The 12,815-nt window shown below is 54.4% G+C and overlaps 6 protein-coding genes across 6 annotated transcripts; 3 read left to right on the top strand and 3 right to left on the bottom strand.

Annotated features, from left to right (window-relative positions):
* Positions 1–1,561: 1,561 nt before the first annotated feature.
* On the top strand, positions 1,562–2,664 carry LTR77_008996 (uncharacterized protein; the record flags this gene model as incomplete). The annotated part of the gene is made up of 2 exons (XM_064806225.1): positions 1,562–1,676; positions 1,736–2,664. The coding sequence occupies 2 exons, from the start codon at positions 1,562–1,564 to the stop codon at positions 2,662–2,664; spliced, it is 1,044 nt and encodes a 347-aa protein (XP_064655551.1).
* A 328-nt stretch (positions 2,665–2,992) lies between these two features.
* On the bottom strand, positions 2,993–3,521 carry LTR77_008995 (uncharacterized protein; the record flags this gene model as incomplete). The annotated part of the gene is made up of 3 exons (XM_064806224.1): positions 2,993–3,091; positions 3,190–3,302; positions 3,401–3,521. 3 exons carry the CDS (start codon positions 3,519–3,521, stop codon positions 2,993–2,995), a joined length of 333 nt encoding a protein of 110 aa, XP_064655550.1.
* A 1,224-nt stretch (positions 3,522–4,745) lies between these two features.
* On the bottom strand, positions 4,746–5,387 carry LTR77_008994 (uncharacterized protein; the record flags this gene model as incomplete). The annotated part of the gene is made up of 2 exons (XM_064806223.1): positions 4,746–5,048; positions 5,124–5,387. The coding sequence occupies 2 exons, from the start codon at positions 5,385–5,387 to the stop codon at positions 4,746–4,748; spliced, it is 567 nt and encodes a 188-aa protein (XP_064655549.1).
* A 1,453-nt stretch (positions 5,388–6,840) lies between these two features.
* On the bottom strand, positions 6,841–7,821 carry SSN8 (RNA polymerase II holoenzyme cyclin-like subunit; the record flags this gene model as incomplete). The annotated part of the gene is made up of 1 exon (XM_064806222.1): positions 6,841–7,821. The coding sequence occupies one exon, from the start codon at positions 7,819–7,821 to the stop codon at positions 6,841–6,843; it is 981 nt and encodes a 326-aa protein (XP_064655548.1).
* Positions 7,822–8,358: 537 nt separating this feature from the next.
* Positions 8,359–10,452, top strand: LTR77_008992 (uncharacterized protein; the record flags this gene model as incomplete). The annotated part of the gene is made up of 6 exons (XM_064806221.1): positions 8,359–8,485; positions 8,551–8,841; positions 8,900–9,550; positions 9,607–9,668; positions 9,728–10,339; positions 10,405–10,452. The coding sequence occupies 6 exons, from the start codon at positions 8,359–8,361 to the stop codon at positions 10,450–10,452; spliced, it is 1,791 nt and encodes a 596-aa protein (XP_064655547.1).
* A 672-nt stretch (positions 10,453–11,124) lies between these two features.
* Positions 11,125–11,670, top strand: LTR77_008991 (uncharacterized protein; the record flags this gene model as incomplete). Its single annotated transcript, XM_064806220.1, has 2 exons — positions 11,125–11,141; positions 11,169–11,670. The coding sequence occupies 2 exons, from the start codon at positions 11,125–11,127 to the stop codon at positions 11,668–11,670; spliced, it is 519 nt and encodes a 172-aa protein (XP_064655546.1).
* Positions 11,671–12,815: the final 1,145 nt, after the last annotated feature.

Below are 12,815 nucleotides of genomic sequence, written 5' to 3'. Positions count from 1 at the left end.
TGTCGGCGGCGCTGAAATATGGTGTTGAATGGTCGGATACTGAAGGGAGATGTCGGAGCAGGAACGAATGTCGGCACCGCAATTTTTGAAGTTGATATATTCCATGACTGTACGCCGTTGCACAGAAAGTGCGTCGATAGCCGGTATAGAATGTCGTAGACTTCCCGCAAGTCATGTGTAGATGAGGCATACATGAGTAGTTTGCGCGATGTCAATGCCGCGGTATACCGTCGACCTGTGTATATTTTACAGTGCTGTCAAGGCCGTGTGCGACCTGTCAAGCCTGTTTCGCGGCACTGCTGGCCGGTATAGGTTACGCATATCGTAGGAAGACAGTATGGACTGAGGAATCCGCTGCATTGTGGCACGCCGTGCCGTGTCTGCTGACTCTCCATGTGGAGAGGCGATGCTTTGCTGTTCCCGTGTATATCCCATAGCCTTGATCTCCGGTATGGCAGGTATGGCTCAGGATGGCAAGGACTCGTGATGCTGCGAGCTCGTGCGCAATCACTGTCCTGCAGCTCACACCCATTCGCGCTCAAACGGCCTGACGTGGAAGGCAAGTGTCCGGCCGCATAGCTTGTACTTCGCCAATCCTGCCGCCATCGTATCCCCCCGAAGCGGTATCGTCGACATGCGGCAGAGCGGCTTTCCGACAGCAGGTTGGAGTGCTGTAGTTGCATATTGAGGAACCTCCGGGCAGTCCAAGAGGCACGAGAGAATTATACAGGTCTTTGAGATGAGTATAAAAGTGAGAAGCCTTTTAAGACGCCGGCTGATCGACAGGTGGGTACTGGCCCAGCAGCTTGCTATGGGCGCCCATGTGCTGGTCATATCCTCGGGCAAATCAATGGTAGCTTCAACGGAATTCGAAGATCGTGCAATCAGCTGTCAATGGTACGCCCATGGTGCGGAGAAGGGCCGTCTTCAGACTCTCCTGCGATTGGGTCAGCTGACGAACGCCCTTCTAAATATGATGTGCTCTTCTAGGTACTTGTGCAGCGAGACATGACGAAGTCAAGTTTATATACATGTATCGCATGGTCGTGTGGCTTATACATGGTGCGTTGGTGTGGCGTATATATATAATATGTTGGTGCGGTTGTATTTCGTATGCCGGTGCGGTTTATGTATTGTATGTTGGTGATACAGGAGCATGCTGGCATGTCACCGATGTGCTGGCACGAGAAGGGATGAAGTCCATCCGGACATATCTCGGCCAAAACTCGATGGTGCCTTAGGAATCAGGCGGAATCGTTTTCGTTTGAGCTGTGTGCTGTGAGACTTCACCTCTGCATCATCGAACCACGGCTGCTCAAGCTCCATTGAAAACGTCATTTCAGCGAGCCTACTGCAGCTGCAGGTGGTGGTAGACGCACCGAGGGACGATGAACCCTGGGAAGTTCGTGTTGACACAGGGTCGTCCCAAGACTGCCTTACAAATGCCGAAGGATGTGATGCAAAGGCGAAGAGGATAAGTAGTGCTCGTCTCCAACCTTATACTCTTCTTGCGATTCTGTATCAAGTCTTTCAGATCTGCTGCTTCTCACAAAACATCATTATGGCCACGACAATGAAGCAATGGACCGTAGCCGGCCAGTCCGGCTTCGACGACCTCAAGCTCAACGAGAAGGCCTCAGTGCCTCAGATTGGCGACAGAGACGTATTGGTAAAGTGTGAGTGCCAACCACCATTGCACAGCGTGCCTATGGAAGCACTGACATGTTGGCTCAAGTCCACGCCGCCTCCCTAAACTACCGCGACCTCATCATTACCAAAGGCCAATACCCATTCGGCGTGAGCGACAACGTCGTCCCAGCCTCGGACGGCGCAGGAATAGTTGAATCGGTCGGCAAACAGGTGAAGAAGTTCAAGAAGGGCGACAAAGTCTTGACGCTTTTCAACCAGGGCCATATCGCAGGCTCCCTGGACGCACAATCTCTGGCTGGCGGCGTCGGTGGTGTGGTCGACGGCACCCTGCGCGAGTACGGTGCATTTGATGAGCTTGGACTCGTGCCCATGCCGTCGAACCTCAATTTCCTAGAGGGTTCGACGCTCACATGCGCCGGCTTGACGGCTTGGAACGCGCTATACGGGCTCGAGAGCAAGAAGCTCATGGCTGGCGAATGGGTCTTGACGCAGGGCACGGGCGGGGTGAGCATCTTTGCTGTGCAATTTGCCAAAGCAGCTGGCGCACGCGTGATCGCGACCACTTCGTCAGCAGAGAAGGGTAAGAAGCTGAAGGAGCTCGGGGCGGACCACGTCGTGAACTACAAGGAAGACCAGAACTGGGGCGAGACGGCGAAGAAGCTCACAGGCGGCGTGGGTGTCCAGCACGTCGTCGAAGTCAGTGGTCCAACGTCGATGAAACAATCGCTGAAAGCCATCGCGATCGACGGCGTGATCAGCATCATTGGCTTCCTCGGCGGCGGCAAGGCAGAGGACGCGCCAGGTTTTCTGGACACTTTGATGAACATCTGCACCGTCCGAGGTCTGCTGGTCGGCTCCAGGATGCAGTTCGAGGAGATGAACAGGGCGATCGAGGCGAACAACATCAAGCCCGTGGTTGACTCCACTGTCTTCAAACTCGACCAGACCAAAGATGCTTACCAATATATGTGGGATCAGAAGCACTTTGGGAAGCTGTGTATTAGCTTCGAATAGGCAAGGTCCTGATAGGCATACAATAAAAACATTGATGTTTGTACCGACTTCGCATGATACAGCTTTTTGTAGACCCACGGGCTTCTTACTTTTCACCTCGCCGTTGGCTCATTGGCGGCCGAAATGTGATTCACCGGTACGGCAGCGATATAGCGATACAAGAGCGCACGTAGTGCCGCCTTGACATCCGATTTTGCTGATGTTGCATTACACTGTTCTGTATACTCCAAGAGAAGATCCACAGCTTGTTGTTTTACAATGTTTCCCAGAGACCCATGCCGCTTTTCATGCCAGTTTACGCCAGCTCGCCTTTCTCTGGTGTTGTCCTCTACTGCCCCTTCTTCTCCCGCTCCGCGGCCTTTGCCGACTCCTTCTGCAGCTCGCTGATGGTCTGCTTCGTATCGATGTCGTCGCGGTCTGCTTTTATCTATGCAGTCTATCAGCGATTGATTCTAGCATATACCTCGTCCTAATATTGACCGCGCAGCAGCCACCAGGTTGAGGTATGTAGGAGCCAGCACTTACTATGCTCTCGCTGTCACTCGCCAGCTCATCCTTCCAGTGCCCTTTGCCCTGCTTCTGCTTCTCCAGCTGGTCCTGCTTATGCGCCTCGACCTTTTCCGCGCGGCCTTCTTCGTCTGTATACTCCTGTTAGCCAGCCATACTCTTTCCTCTTCCCACCCGTTCGTGGCCGGCCCTGCAGGCTTCGGGCCACCGCTTCATGGGGCTCACGTACGAACAGCGCTCTCCTTCCCAACCGCAAGCACCCCGCAGCTCTGGAACCCCCTCTGCTGCGCGCCAATGGCTCGAGGAGCAGCCACGACTCTCGCCCTGGCGATGCTTGCTCGTAGGTTCATCATGCTGCCGGCTTCGCTCGGTTGTTCTCGGTTGTGTTTGTGACCGTGTCCCAATTGTATGTCGACGTGCAGACACAACAACGTAGCACAATGTGAGGAAGACAAAGAAACAACTCAGCTCCCAAAAGTGCTTACTTGATGAAAATTGCCTGTCTTGACACTGGTGGACGATCTCATCCGACGCAGCTGTCTCCCTCGGCAGGTGCAAAGTTCGGAGCTCGCTACGTCACGATTTGTGTGATGCCAGGGGTTGATCAACACGTGCATCTCTGCCACCACAACACCAGGCTCGGAGGGGAGCAGGCATTGTATCAGCAGAGCGTCAGGGGACGATGGGAGAGACCGAATGCTTGGAAGGATGGAGAGGGTAGAGATATCGCTTGGATGCAGTCTGCCTTATCTCTTGCCACAAGAAGCATTCGGGGACGATAAGGTGCATTAAGATGCCGTCCATTGGCTCAGATGTATTCTCACGGATGGGTCTTACAGTGGTGTGCATACAGTCACATGCGAAGCATACAATTGAGCAGACGTAGATGTGAAGAGTCTCGACATTTCATACATAACCCCCTTCATCCCCCTAGCCAAAAGACAGCAGCAACACCATCCCACCCATACAAGAGACCCCAGCTAAACAAGATGGTATCTACCAGCACTTCCACTCCCCTCCCGCATACAAGAAAACACACAACACCTTCGCTTGTACTAGGCATGAAAAATCCACACTGGCCGTTCCAAACCCATCCATCCGCTAAAATCACCCCAGCTCGCAAAAAGCAAGCCTTGCAAATGCTTGCCGTGTTTCGTTAAGATCGAGATGTGAAGTTTTTGCGCCTCACGTCTTGGTATTTTGCTTCGCCGTCCCCGTCCGTTGTCGTCCCCAAGTCCCAAAAAGAGCCAGAGAAGAAGAATCCAAATGAAAATCCGCCAGTAATGCGTATATGCCGCCAGATGTAAATGCTTCCGCTTCGTAATCGCTTGCTGCAACGCCGTGTCGTTTCCCAGGGGTGTATATCAAAAGAAGCTGTGTCCAATGCTTCCGGGGTCTAGAAGAAAGAGTCGTCCGTCATATTTTGTACATGTGCATGGCTCAGTCCAGTAGTCATTCGCAGCCGCTCGCTCATTAGCGGCTGATCATTTCAAAAGATGTATGGAGCGCTCCCTCGCCCAGCCCAAGAATGCACGATGCAGCAGCAGCAGCAGCAATTACGAATGCGGGTACGTTTACCACCGGCGAGGCACGTACTGCTGCTGCATCTGTCGGCCGGGCGAGACGCTCAGAGGTGGGCTTGCGACGGATCGAGTGGAAGGGTCCACGATCGGGATCGCGTTCCTTGTCCGTTGCGCCAGCGGTTGGTGCAGCTTCATCTGCTGTTGGTGCTGGTAGTGCCCGTTGTACGTATTTGGTGCGCTGGAGAGGAGGAATGATGGTGTAGGCTGCACTTGGTGCTGGAGAGGGGAGTTGTTGGGAGAGCCAGACGAAAGCGATCCTCGGTCGGATCCTGACGATGAGTGTATGGATTGGAGCTGCGCATTACTGTCAGTATACTCTGTTCCACCGTGCGAGGATGCTTTTCGCAAGAGTTCATGGTACAAACGTACATCGTCCTCCGTTAGGAGATGGAAGGGACAGAACACCTCGTCGTCGTCAAACTCGAAGCTCTTTGCCGCCTCCAGCTTTTGCATGTACTCGTTGTACGTCGGTGTTTCAGGCACCTCCTTGGGGCTGCGCTGCGCTTTGTAATGTCGATGCGCATTCTGGGAGGAGATTCTCGGCCCTCGGCGGCTGCGACCGTGGTGGTTGTTATGAGGGTGCGACGAAACGTTTTGGTGGTAGTGTGGAGCGCCGTATCCGTAGCTCGCCATTGCTGGATGATGTTTGTGGATAAAATGCGATGTTTCGAGAGATTGGAGTCTGGTCTGTGGATTGACAATAGGTCAAAACAATGAGATCCAGCTGACCTTCGCGTGGCAAACTCGAAGCGGGGAGCGTTCTCGGTGAACTTAAAAGATGCTGGTTCTTGCTGTCGAGCGACAAGGCGGAAGACTGTCAGGTTAAACAAGTGTTGTGGTGAACAGAATGGCGGTGGTGTACAGTGAGGTGGTAAGGCTGGGACTGATGAGGGATCAGATGGAACCAGTTGACAAGAGGGGCGGGCTGTAGCTCTGACTGGCTGGGAGCGAAAGGAATGGAGCTAAGTAAACGAGACGAATCGACGAGCGTATCGGCCAGCGCTAGGAGTAAAAGCGTCATCGGTGGCGCACTTAGCGTAGGGGTGAGGGCCAGGCTGTGTCGGCGCTTGCTGTCGACGACCTCGAGGTCAAGGTCGAGGTCGAGGTCAAGGTCCAAAGATAGGTTGTCGATAGCTTCAACATTCGCCCATCGAACCTCTGCTAGCAGCTGTCCGTTCTACCACCTTTCCCCGAAACGCTTTCCACGCGCGCACAGCATCCTCGTACTCGACACCCGGATCGCGAAAAGCCGGGTGGATACCTGTAGGCGCCGCGCCCAGCAAGCTGCACGCACCGCGCCGTTTCCGGAGGCAGGGCGAAGCGTGAGAAGCGTGGAGGTGGCTCGCGCTGAGAGAACTCTGCCCGCGCCCGTCCTCCTGAAACAGATCCGCTTGCGCAACGTGCTTCCAGAATCTCTGCGTGCTGCGTGCACCCGTCCGGCTTCACCGCTCGATAGAACTCCACTGGCGGGCGTCAACCCTGCGTCCGTATCTTATCGCGAAGATTCTGGACGGACTTTGAAGCGCGCTGTTGAAGTGCTCTTCTGTTGGGGTTTTGTCGTGTTGCGACGGCGCTGGCAGGTTCAAGTCGATGCCAAACGTAAGATCGAAGTTGGGGGAGCAGTAGAGTGCTGACCCCCAGATGGAGCATGTGTAGGAGGCGTCGAGCACTTTTTCACTTTTGGGTCATGTGACAGTCATGTGATATCCAAGCCAGTATTGGTGGTTCGAAATTTCGACTCTGCTATTCCTCCTAGAACACACTGTGAGCACAGTCCCAGCTCTCAGTCGACAATGGCTGCATGAGAAAGTATCGTTCTTCGCCCCATCCTCCTGGCAGACCGGCAATGGTCTCATCTTGTGCCTCTTCTTCCCCGTTGCTTCACGTTCTGAAGGGATGTTCTGCCTCCTCTTCTACTACGGGAGCAGGCTGCACATCTTCGATTTCGACTTCCCGGACTCCACAACCACCCCATCACCTTTCCGATCCGCATGGACCGCGGTGACCGATCGTCGACCTCTTCGTCAGAAAGTCCCCACGCCCGTTGGACGGACTTCCTGCAGAAATGGCTTGGAGAAAACATCTCCTAGGGTTTCATCCCAGCCATGAACTTGGTAATGGCCTCCTTGCACGTCCGCTCGTTGTACTGCTGCTCCCACAGTTCGTACAGGCTGACGAGCTCCTGAGTGGCGTCCACGATCGCGGCCATGTCGACTTTGCTTTCGGCGAGCCAGTCGACGAGTTTGCCCAGCTTTGGACCGGCGGCCTTGAAGCCGGCCATGCCGCCTGAGAGGGCTTGCTGAGCGGATGCGGCTGACACGGCGGCACCTGATGGTCCGCCGCCTGATGGAGGACTTATTTGGTGGGCACCAGGAGACGGCAGTGGTGATGATGCATGCGACGACGACGAAGCGTAGTTCTGCAATCCCGATGGTTGTCCGGCAGGACGAATGACCAAAGCGAGAAAGATGGCGGTGATAGCGATGACGTGCGGTGGATACAGCAAGCTAAGGTCAGTATTGTAGGAATCGTTGATGACATTGTGCGCAAAGGTTTGCTCCTCGTTGCTCAACCCAAACAGTGGCGCCAGCTCGTTGAGTGACCGGTACGGATGATGGACGATAAGGCGTGAAGATAGGGTGGAGATGAGGGCAAATTCGCACTCCCCAATCCGCGACATATCACTCACGCCCATCTCTGGGAACTGTCTGGCGGCCTCGTTCAGCACAAGCCTGATGTGCGAGGGTGCCTCCTCCATTTTGCAAGCCAGGTAGACTGCCGTAGCCATGATCAGGAAGGGGTTGGTCCTGCGCATCTCCACCCGCAGGTAGAAGCGCTTGATGTAGATCTGGGCTGTGGCAAGCGCTTGCTGCCGGGCGGTCAAACGTCGCCCGAGCTTGATGAGGTTCTGCTGCATGTAGATGTTCATGAGCCTCCGGTCTGGCAGCGGGAACTTGGTGTGGATCTGCTGGTTGTTCTCCTGGATCTGGTTGCGCAGTTCAGCCAGCTCGGCTTTGGTGAAGGTCCAGTAGATGGCCTGCGTTGAGTCCCAATAATTGGCTGCCATGCTGCCGAATGCGTTCGAAGCGTATTCTTGCCGGGATCGAGATATTTCCTACTTCTAGGTTCATTCATATGCTTCAGCTTGGCATGTCTGTAGATTCATCGTGGCCGTCCATGGCTATGCTGGACGGCTCCCTTGTCGGAGTCTCCGTACTGCATCGTAGCTTACCTACACTACTTAGCGCATAGGTCGGCAGGCAGACTGTCTCGACGTTGTCTTGCAGAGAAAGCCCAGGAAAGAACACAGCAGCGGGCTTTCATCGGCAAGTGACGTCTCGCCTCGACCTCACAAGCGACAGGGAAGCTCCGAGGACATCAACAACACCTCTACCACGCTCCTACACACCATTGTACTTCCGCACACAGCTTGTACTGCTTCTATTTGGAAAGTCTTTCATTGCACATCTCTCCACTCTCAGGAAGCAGTCGTTTTTCCTCCTTCTCCCACGAGCTCGAGACTTCTCAGAACCTCTCCACCTACAACTCCACACACTCATATCATGAGAGATTAGACAGAATAGGTTTCTTCAGCAAGCAGAGCATGGATGCGGAGTCGCCGGCACAGAGGGAGGAGCGGCTCAAAGAACTATGGCACACACTCGACACCAAGCGGTCAGGCAGGCTCGACATCACCGACCTCAAGGTCGGCCTGGCCAAGATGAACCACCGTGAGCCTGAAATACCCTGGCCATTGTGTTGAGAGACAAGCACTGACGCGTGTGTGTCTTCACAGCCCTCAAAGATGCAGATGGCCTCATCCGCGATATGCTCACGGCATGCGACATCGATCACGACGGGCAGATAACATATGACGAGTTCGTGAAATTCTGCAATCAGACGGAGAAGGAGCTCTGGGCGGTCTTTCAGACTATCGATCGAGACCGCAGTGGCAACCTGGACAAGGCAGAACTCTCACAGGCTTTTGAGCGTGCAGGCGTCACTGTGTCGAACGCTCGTCTGGATCGCTTCTTCGGCTACATTGATAAGAATCATGATGGCAAGATTGACTTTGCAGAATGGCGAGGTCAGTCACAATGCTGAGACATAGAACTCGCGTACGATGGCTGACAATTCACGACCAGACTTCCTACTCTTCATCCCGACCAACACTCCAGGCATGAAGCAAATCTTTTCCTACTACACGGCCGCCGTCAAACTCACTGCCGAGGGTGATGTGCATTTGACTCACGAAGCTCTCTCGGGCCTTGGTACGACCTTCCAGTTCCTTAGATACTCCCTCTTCGGCGCCATCATCCAAATATATGATCCTCCACCACGCACATCGTCTAGTATACGCTACCCCACGCACGTCACAAGACCACCCGAACCAGACACTGCACTCTACGACACCGATCACCCTTTCCACCTCATCTACGAAGACGACGACCCACACATCCCCACCAAGCCCGCCCGCCGAAAAGCAGCCCCAGCACCAGATTCAGCACTTGAGGAAGAAAACTCAGAGGAACTGCAGAGACTCAAGCTGACGGATCTCGTGCCGAATCTAGGCTACTTTGCGGCGGGCGGTCTGTCTGGTATTGTCTCGCGTACCTCTACCGCGCCACTCGATCGGCTCAAGGTGTACTTGATCGCGCAGACGGGTAGCGCTTCGCAGGCAATCCAGGGCGTCAAACATGGCGCTGCTATTGAAGCTACTAAGGCTAGCGCCAGCACGCTGTGGAATGCGTCCAAAGAATTGTGGGCTGCGGGTGGTCTCCGGAGCTTGTTCGCTGGTGAGTTCATCAACTATAACACGCAGGATCATTCTGGGATGCTGACACTTCCTCAGGCAACGGTCTAAACGTTCTGAAGGTTATGCCCGAGTCCGCTGTCAAGTTCGGCTCCTACGAGGTGTGTCCGCGACTGACCATGCTTATGAAGCTGATTGATGATCACTGACCTCAACACAGGCTAGTAAGCGCGCAGTCGCAAAATTTGAAGGTCACAACAATCCGAAGCAAATCCGCCACACATCACAATTCATCGCCGGTGGTCTTGCCGGCATGGTCGCACAAGCCGTCGTTTACCCGCTGGACACGCTCAAGTTCCGCACGCAATGCGAGACCGTCCAAGGTGCACCCAAAGGCAACCAACTCGTCCTCGACACCGCCCGCAAGATGTGGCGCACCAGCGGCGTCGTGGGCTACTACCGAGGTCTCCCGATGGGTCTAATAGGAATGTTCCCTTATTCGGCGATCGACCTCTTCGCCTTCGAGAACCTCAAGCAGATGGTCGTGAAGCGCAACATGCGGCTCCGCAACACCAAGCACGAGGAAGACGCGCTGCCGAACAACTTCTCGCTCGCGCTCATCGGCGCCTTCAGCGGTGCGATGAGCGCTAGTGTCGTCTATCCCATCAATCTGCTGCGTACTAGGCTGCAGAGTCAGGGGACGACGCAACACCCGCGCATGTATACGGGCGTGATGGACGTAACGCGACAGACGATCCAGGGCGAAGGCGTCCGAGGATTGTTCAAGGGATTGACACCGAATCTGCTCAAGGTCGTGCCGTCGGTATCAATCGTGAGTCTCACACCTTCTCCCCCCTCAGACTTTGTTCTTCAAACCCGCCTGCTGACTTCCCGCAGACCTATGTCGTTTACGAAAACACGAAGACTGCTCTGCACCTCTCATAACACCGGCGTGGGCTTGCGTCGTGATGCGTGGTGGTGTGAATGGACGGCTGTCGGATTACTGCATGTACCTGTGATACCCTATCATCTTTGTTTTTGACTTACGAGCTATTGAGCATGGCGTTGGATGTGCCCTGGGGTGGGTAGAAGAGAGAGAACTTGAAGGTACCTGACAGCACTTGTACAATGTTCTCACACATATTCAGTGGCATGACGTGATTCGCAGGCAGTCCAAAGGTAGGCCGGAGGATGCCCTTTTGTGACCGTTTGCATCTCTTATTACACCACATTCTGATACTCCAGGCGACATCGATATGTGTGCGGCAGGTCCTACCCTGCGACGCTCCTCCTCCCCCCCCCCTCCACCTGTCTGCGCCTTGTCGCCTTTTACCTTCCAGGACCTCCCAAGACGAATTCTGGCCCACGACGCCGCCCGCGCACCTGCAACAGCTATGCGCTCGACGCCTCCGTCGCTCACCAATAAAGTCCTAACTAATCAAAGCACGGGAATGCACGTTGCGCCGCAAACCGACCATAGCGCCATCGTTCCACCTGGCAAGCACTCTCTTGGTCCCGAAATGGCCGCCTGAGACAAGATTCTTTCAGTGGACAAACACGGCAGTGTCGTGGAGTTTGTGTACAGCAGTCAAACGTTCGTCTATGGACAAGGCCTTCATGACGCCGTATTCTCGGTCAGAAGCTACAAATACTCATGTCAGACCTGACTTTTCTGCACTGAAGCGAGCATCATACCTTACTCCAGCGGCGATGTCCACCATTCACCATCACCCTCTGCCGCCATACTTTCACCTCAAGGTCCTGCGACACCTCGAAACGAAGAAGAGCAATGGGCACAACAAAAGCGCTCCTGCAACATTGGTCGTTGGTCCTCCTCCAAATGCTCCCTTCCGGTTTCTCCAGTTACCGCCTGAAATCCGCAACAAGGTGTACCGGGAATTGCTGGACAGTGCAGTCCCAGATCATCCAAAGCTCGGGAAATGGTGCAAGCCCCGATGTCTTCATCCAGCAATCATCTTTACTTGCCATCAGATCTACAACGAGGCTTCAGGACTGTTACAGGGTGGCGAATTGGTGTTGCTGTACTCCTCAGGAGTCATTCCTCTCGTCCCTGGGCAACTATCCCCGGAGTACGGCGTCAAAGCCTTGCTCAACGGACAAGAAGTCTTCAAAGCGGAAGAAGTCATCCGCATACTTCAGTAGACCAAAACGTAGACACTGGTTGTTGGAGTCAACGTGGAGGGTGATCCTTCCGGCGGAACGTTGCATCGTAGCTGGCTTGCGGCGCTGGCCTCATTGAACCGCACACTTCACACACTCTATCAGCAGTCTGGAGACACGGAAGTTTGCAGGGTGGACTTATCAGCGTTCACGTCTTCGCCATCCCAGGTACCGCTTGTGGGTGGACCTAATCATTCGCGACAGTATCTCACCAGCAATCGCGATGGCAGCAGCTCGCCCGGAGTCGACGTTCTCGATGAGTAGCATGTGGCCAGACATTATGGAAACTCCGGTGCATCAACACTCTTCCCTTCCAGGCCAACCATACGAGCCACTCGTAATTTCCATGCTTCGGAGTCAGCTCGAGGCACTGGAAAAGCTTCGCTCGGAGACTCGCACGTTTAACAGACTTCTTTCGTCCTTCCCCCAAGGAAAGGGTCGGATCAAGAAGCTTCCGTACGTCAAGGGTGCCATTCAGAAGTTTGGTGGCAACGGCGGTGGCGGTCGTTGCAACACCTATCACTTGAAAACCCCATCAGCACTGCAAACGATCATAGATCGAGCGACAACTAGGCTGGAACAGAAAGATGCTGTGGACTTCGCCAAAGCCCTGCAGAAATGTGAGGAGCACTGACGGGAATGTGCGAGCAATTGGGGGAGGCTGCAGGCCTTACGAGACGCAAGGAGGGTGCAGGAGGAGGAGGAAGAGGAAGAAGAAGAAGAAGAAGAAGAAGGAAGAGGAGGTTGAGGAGAGGGAGCAGTGATCGATTAAGTATGCAAAGCACAAGGAGCTGTCGGAGGTAGAAGTTGGCGATCAACATGTCTTAAGGCAGAACGAGTTTGCATGGCTGGTGTTGGCATGACTGATGCAGAGATGGTGAGGTGGGGACAAGCACAAGACAGTGCAATGACACAGATCCGCAGCATCTTGCAATCAAGCTTCAATCAAAGATGATATCCTCCGATCTTCCGTGTGTAGGGATGGTATGAAGTCGAAGTGGTCTTCTCCAGGGGCATTGGCGAGCGCCGCCAAGAAAACGCTACGAACCAGACAGAAGAGCAGAGCTGTGAAGATAGAGTACTTATCGATGAGCTACGTAGGATGGAGGAGGACTCTTGATATCCCA

The sequence above is a fragment of the Saxophila tyrrhenica genome, assembly GCF_035928015.1.
Source record: "Saxophila tyrrhenica strain CCFEE 5935 chromosome Unknown scaffold_16, whole genome shotgun sequence".
Taxonomy (NCBI): domain Eukaryota; kingdom Fungi; phylum Ascomycota; class Dothideomycetes; order Mycosphaerellales; family Extremaceae; genus Saxophila; species Saxophila tyrrhenica.
The sequence above is the reverse complement of the archived record's forward strand: the minus strand, read 5'-3'. Positions and strand labels throughout refer to the sequence as shown.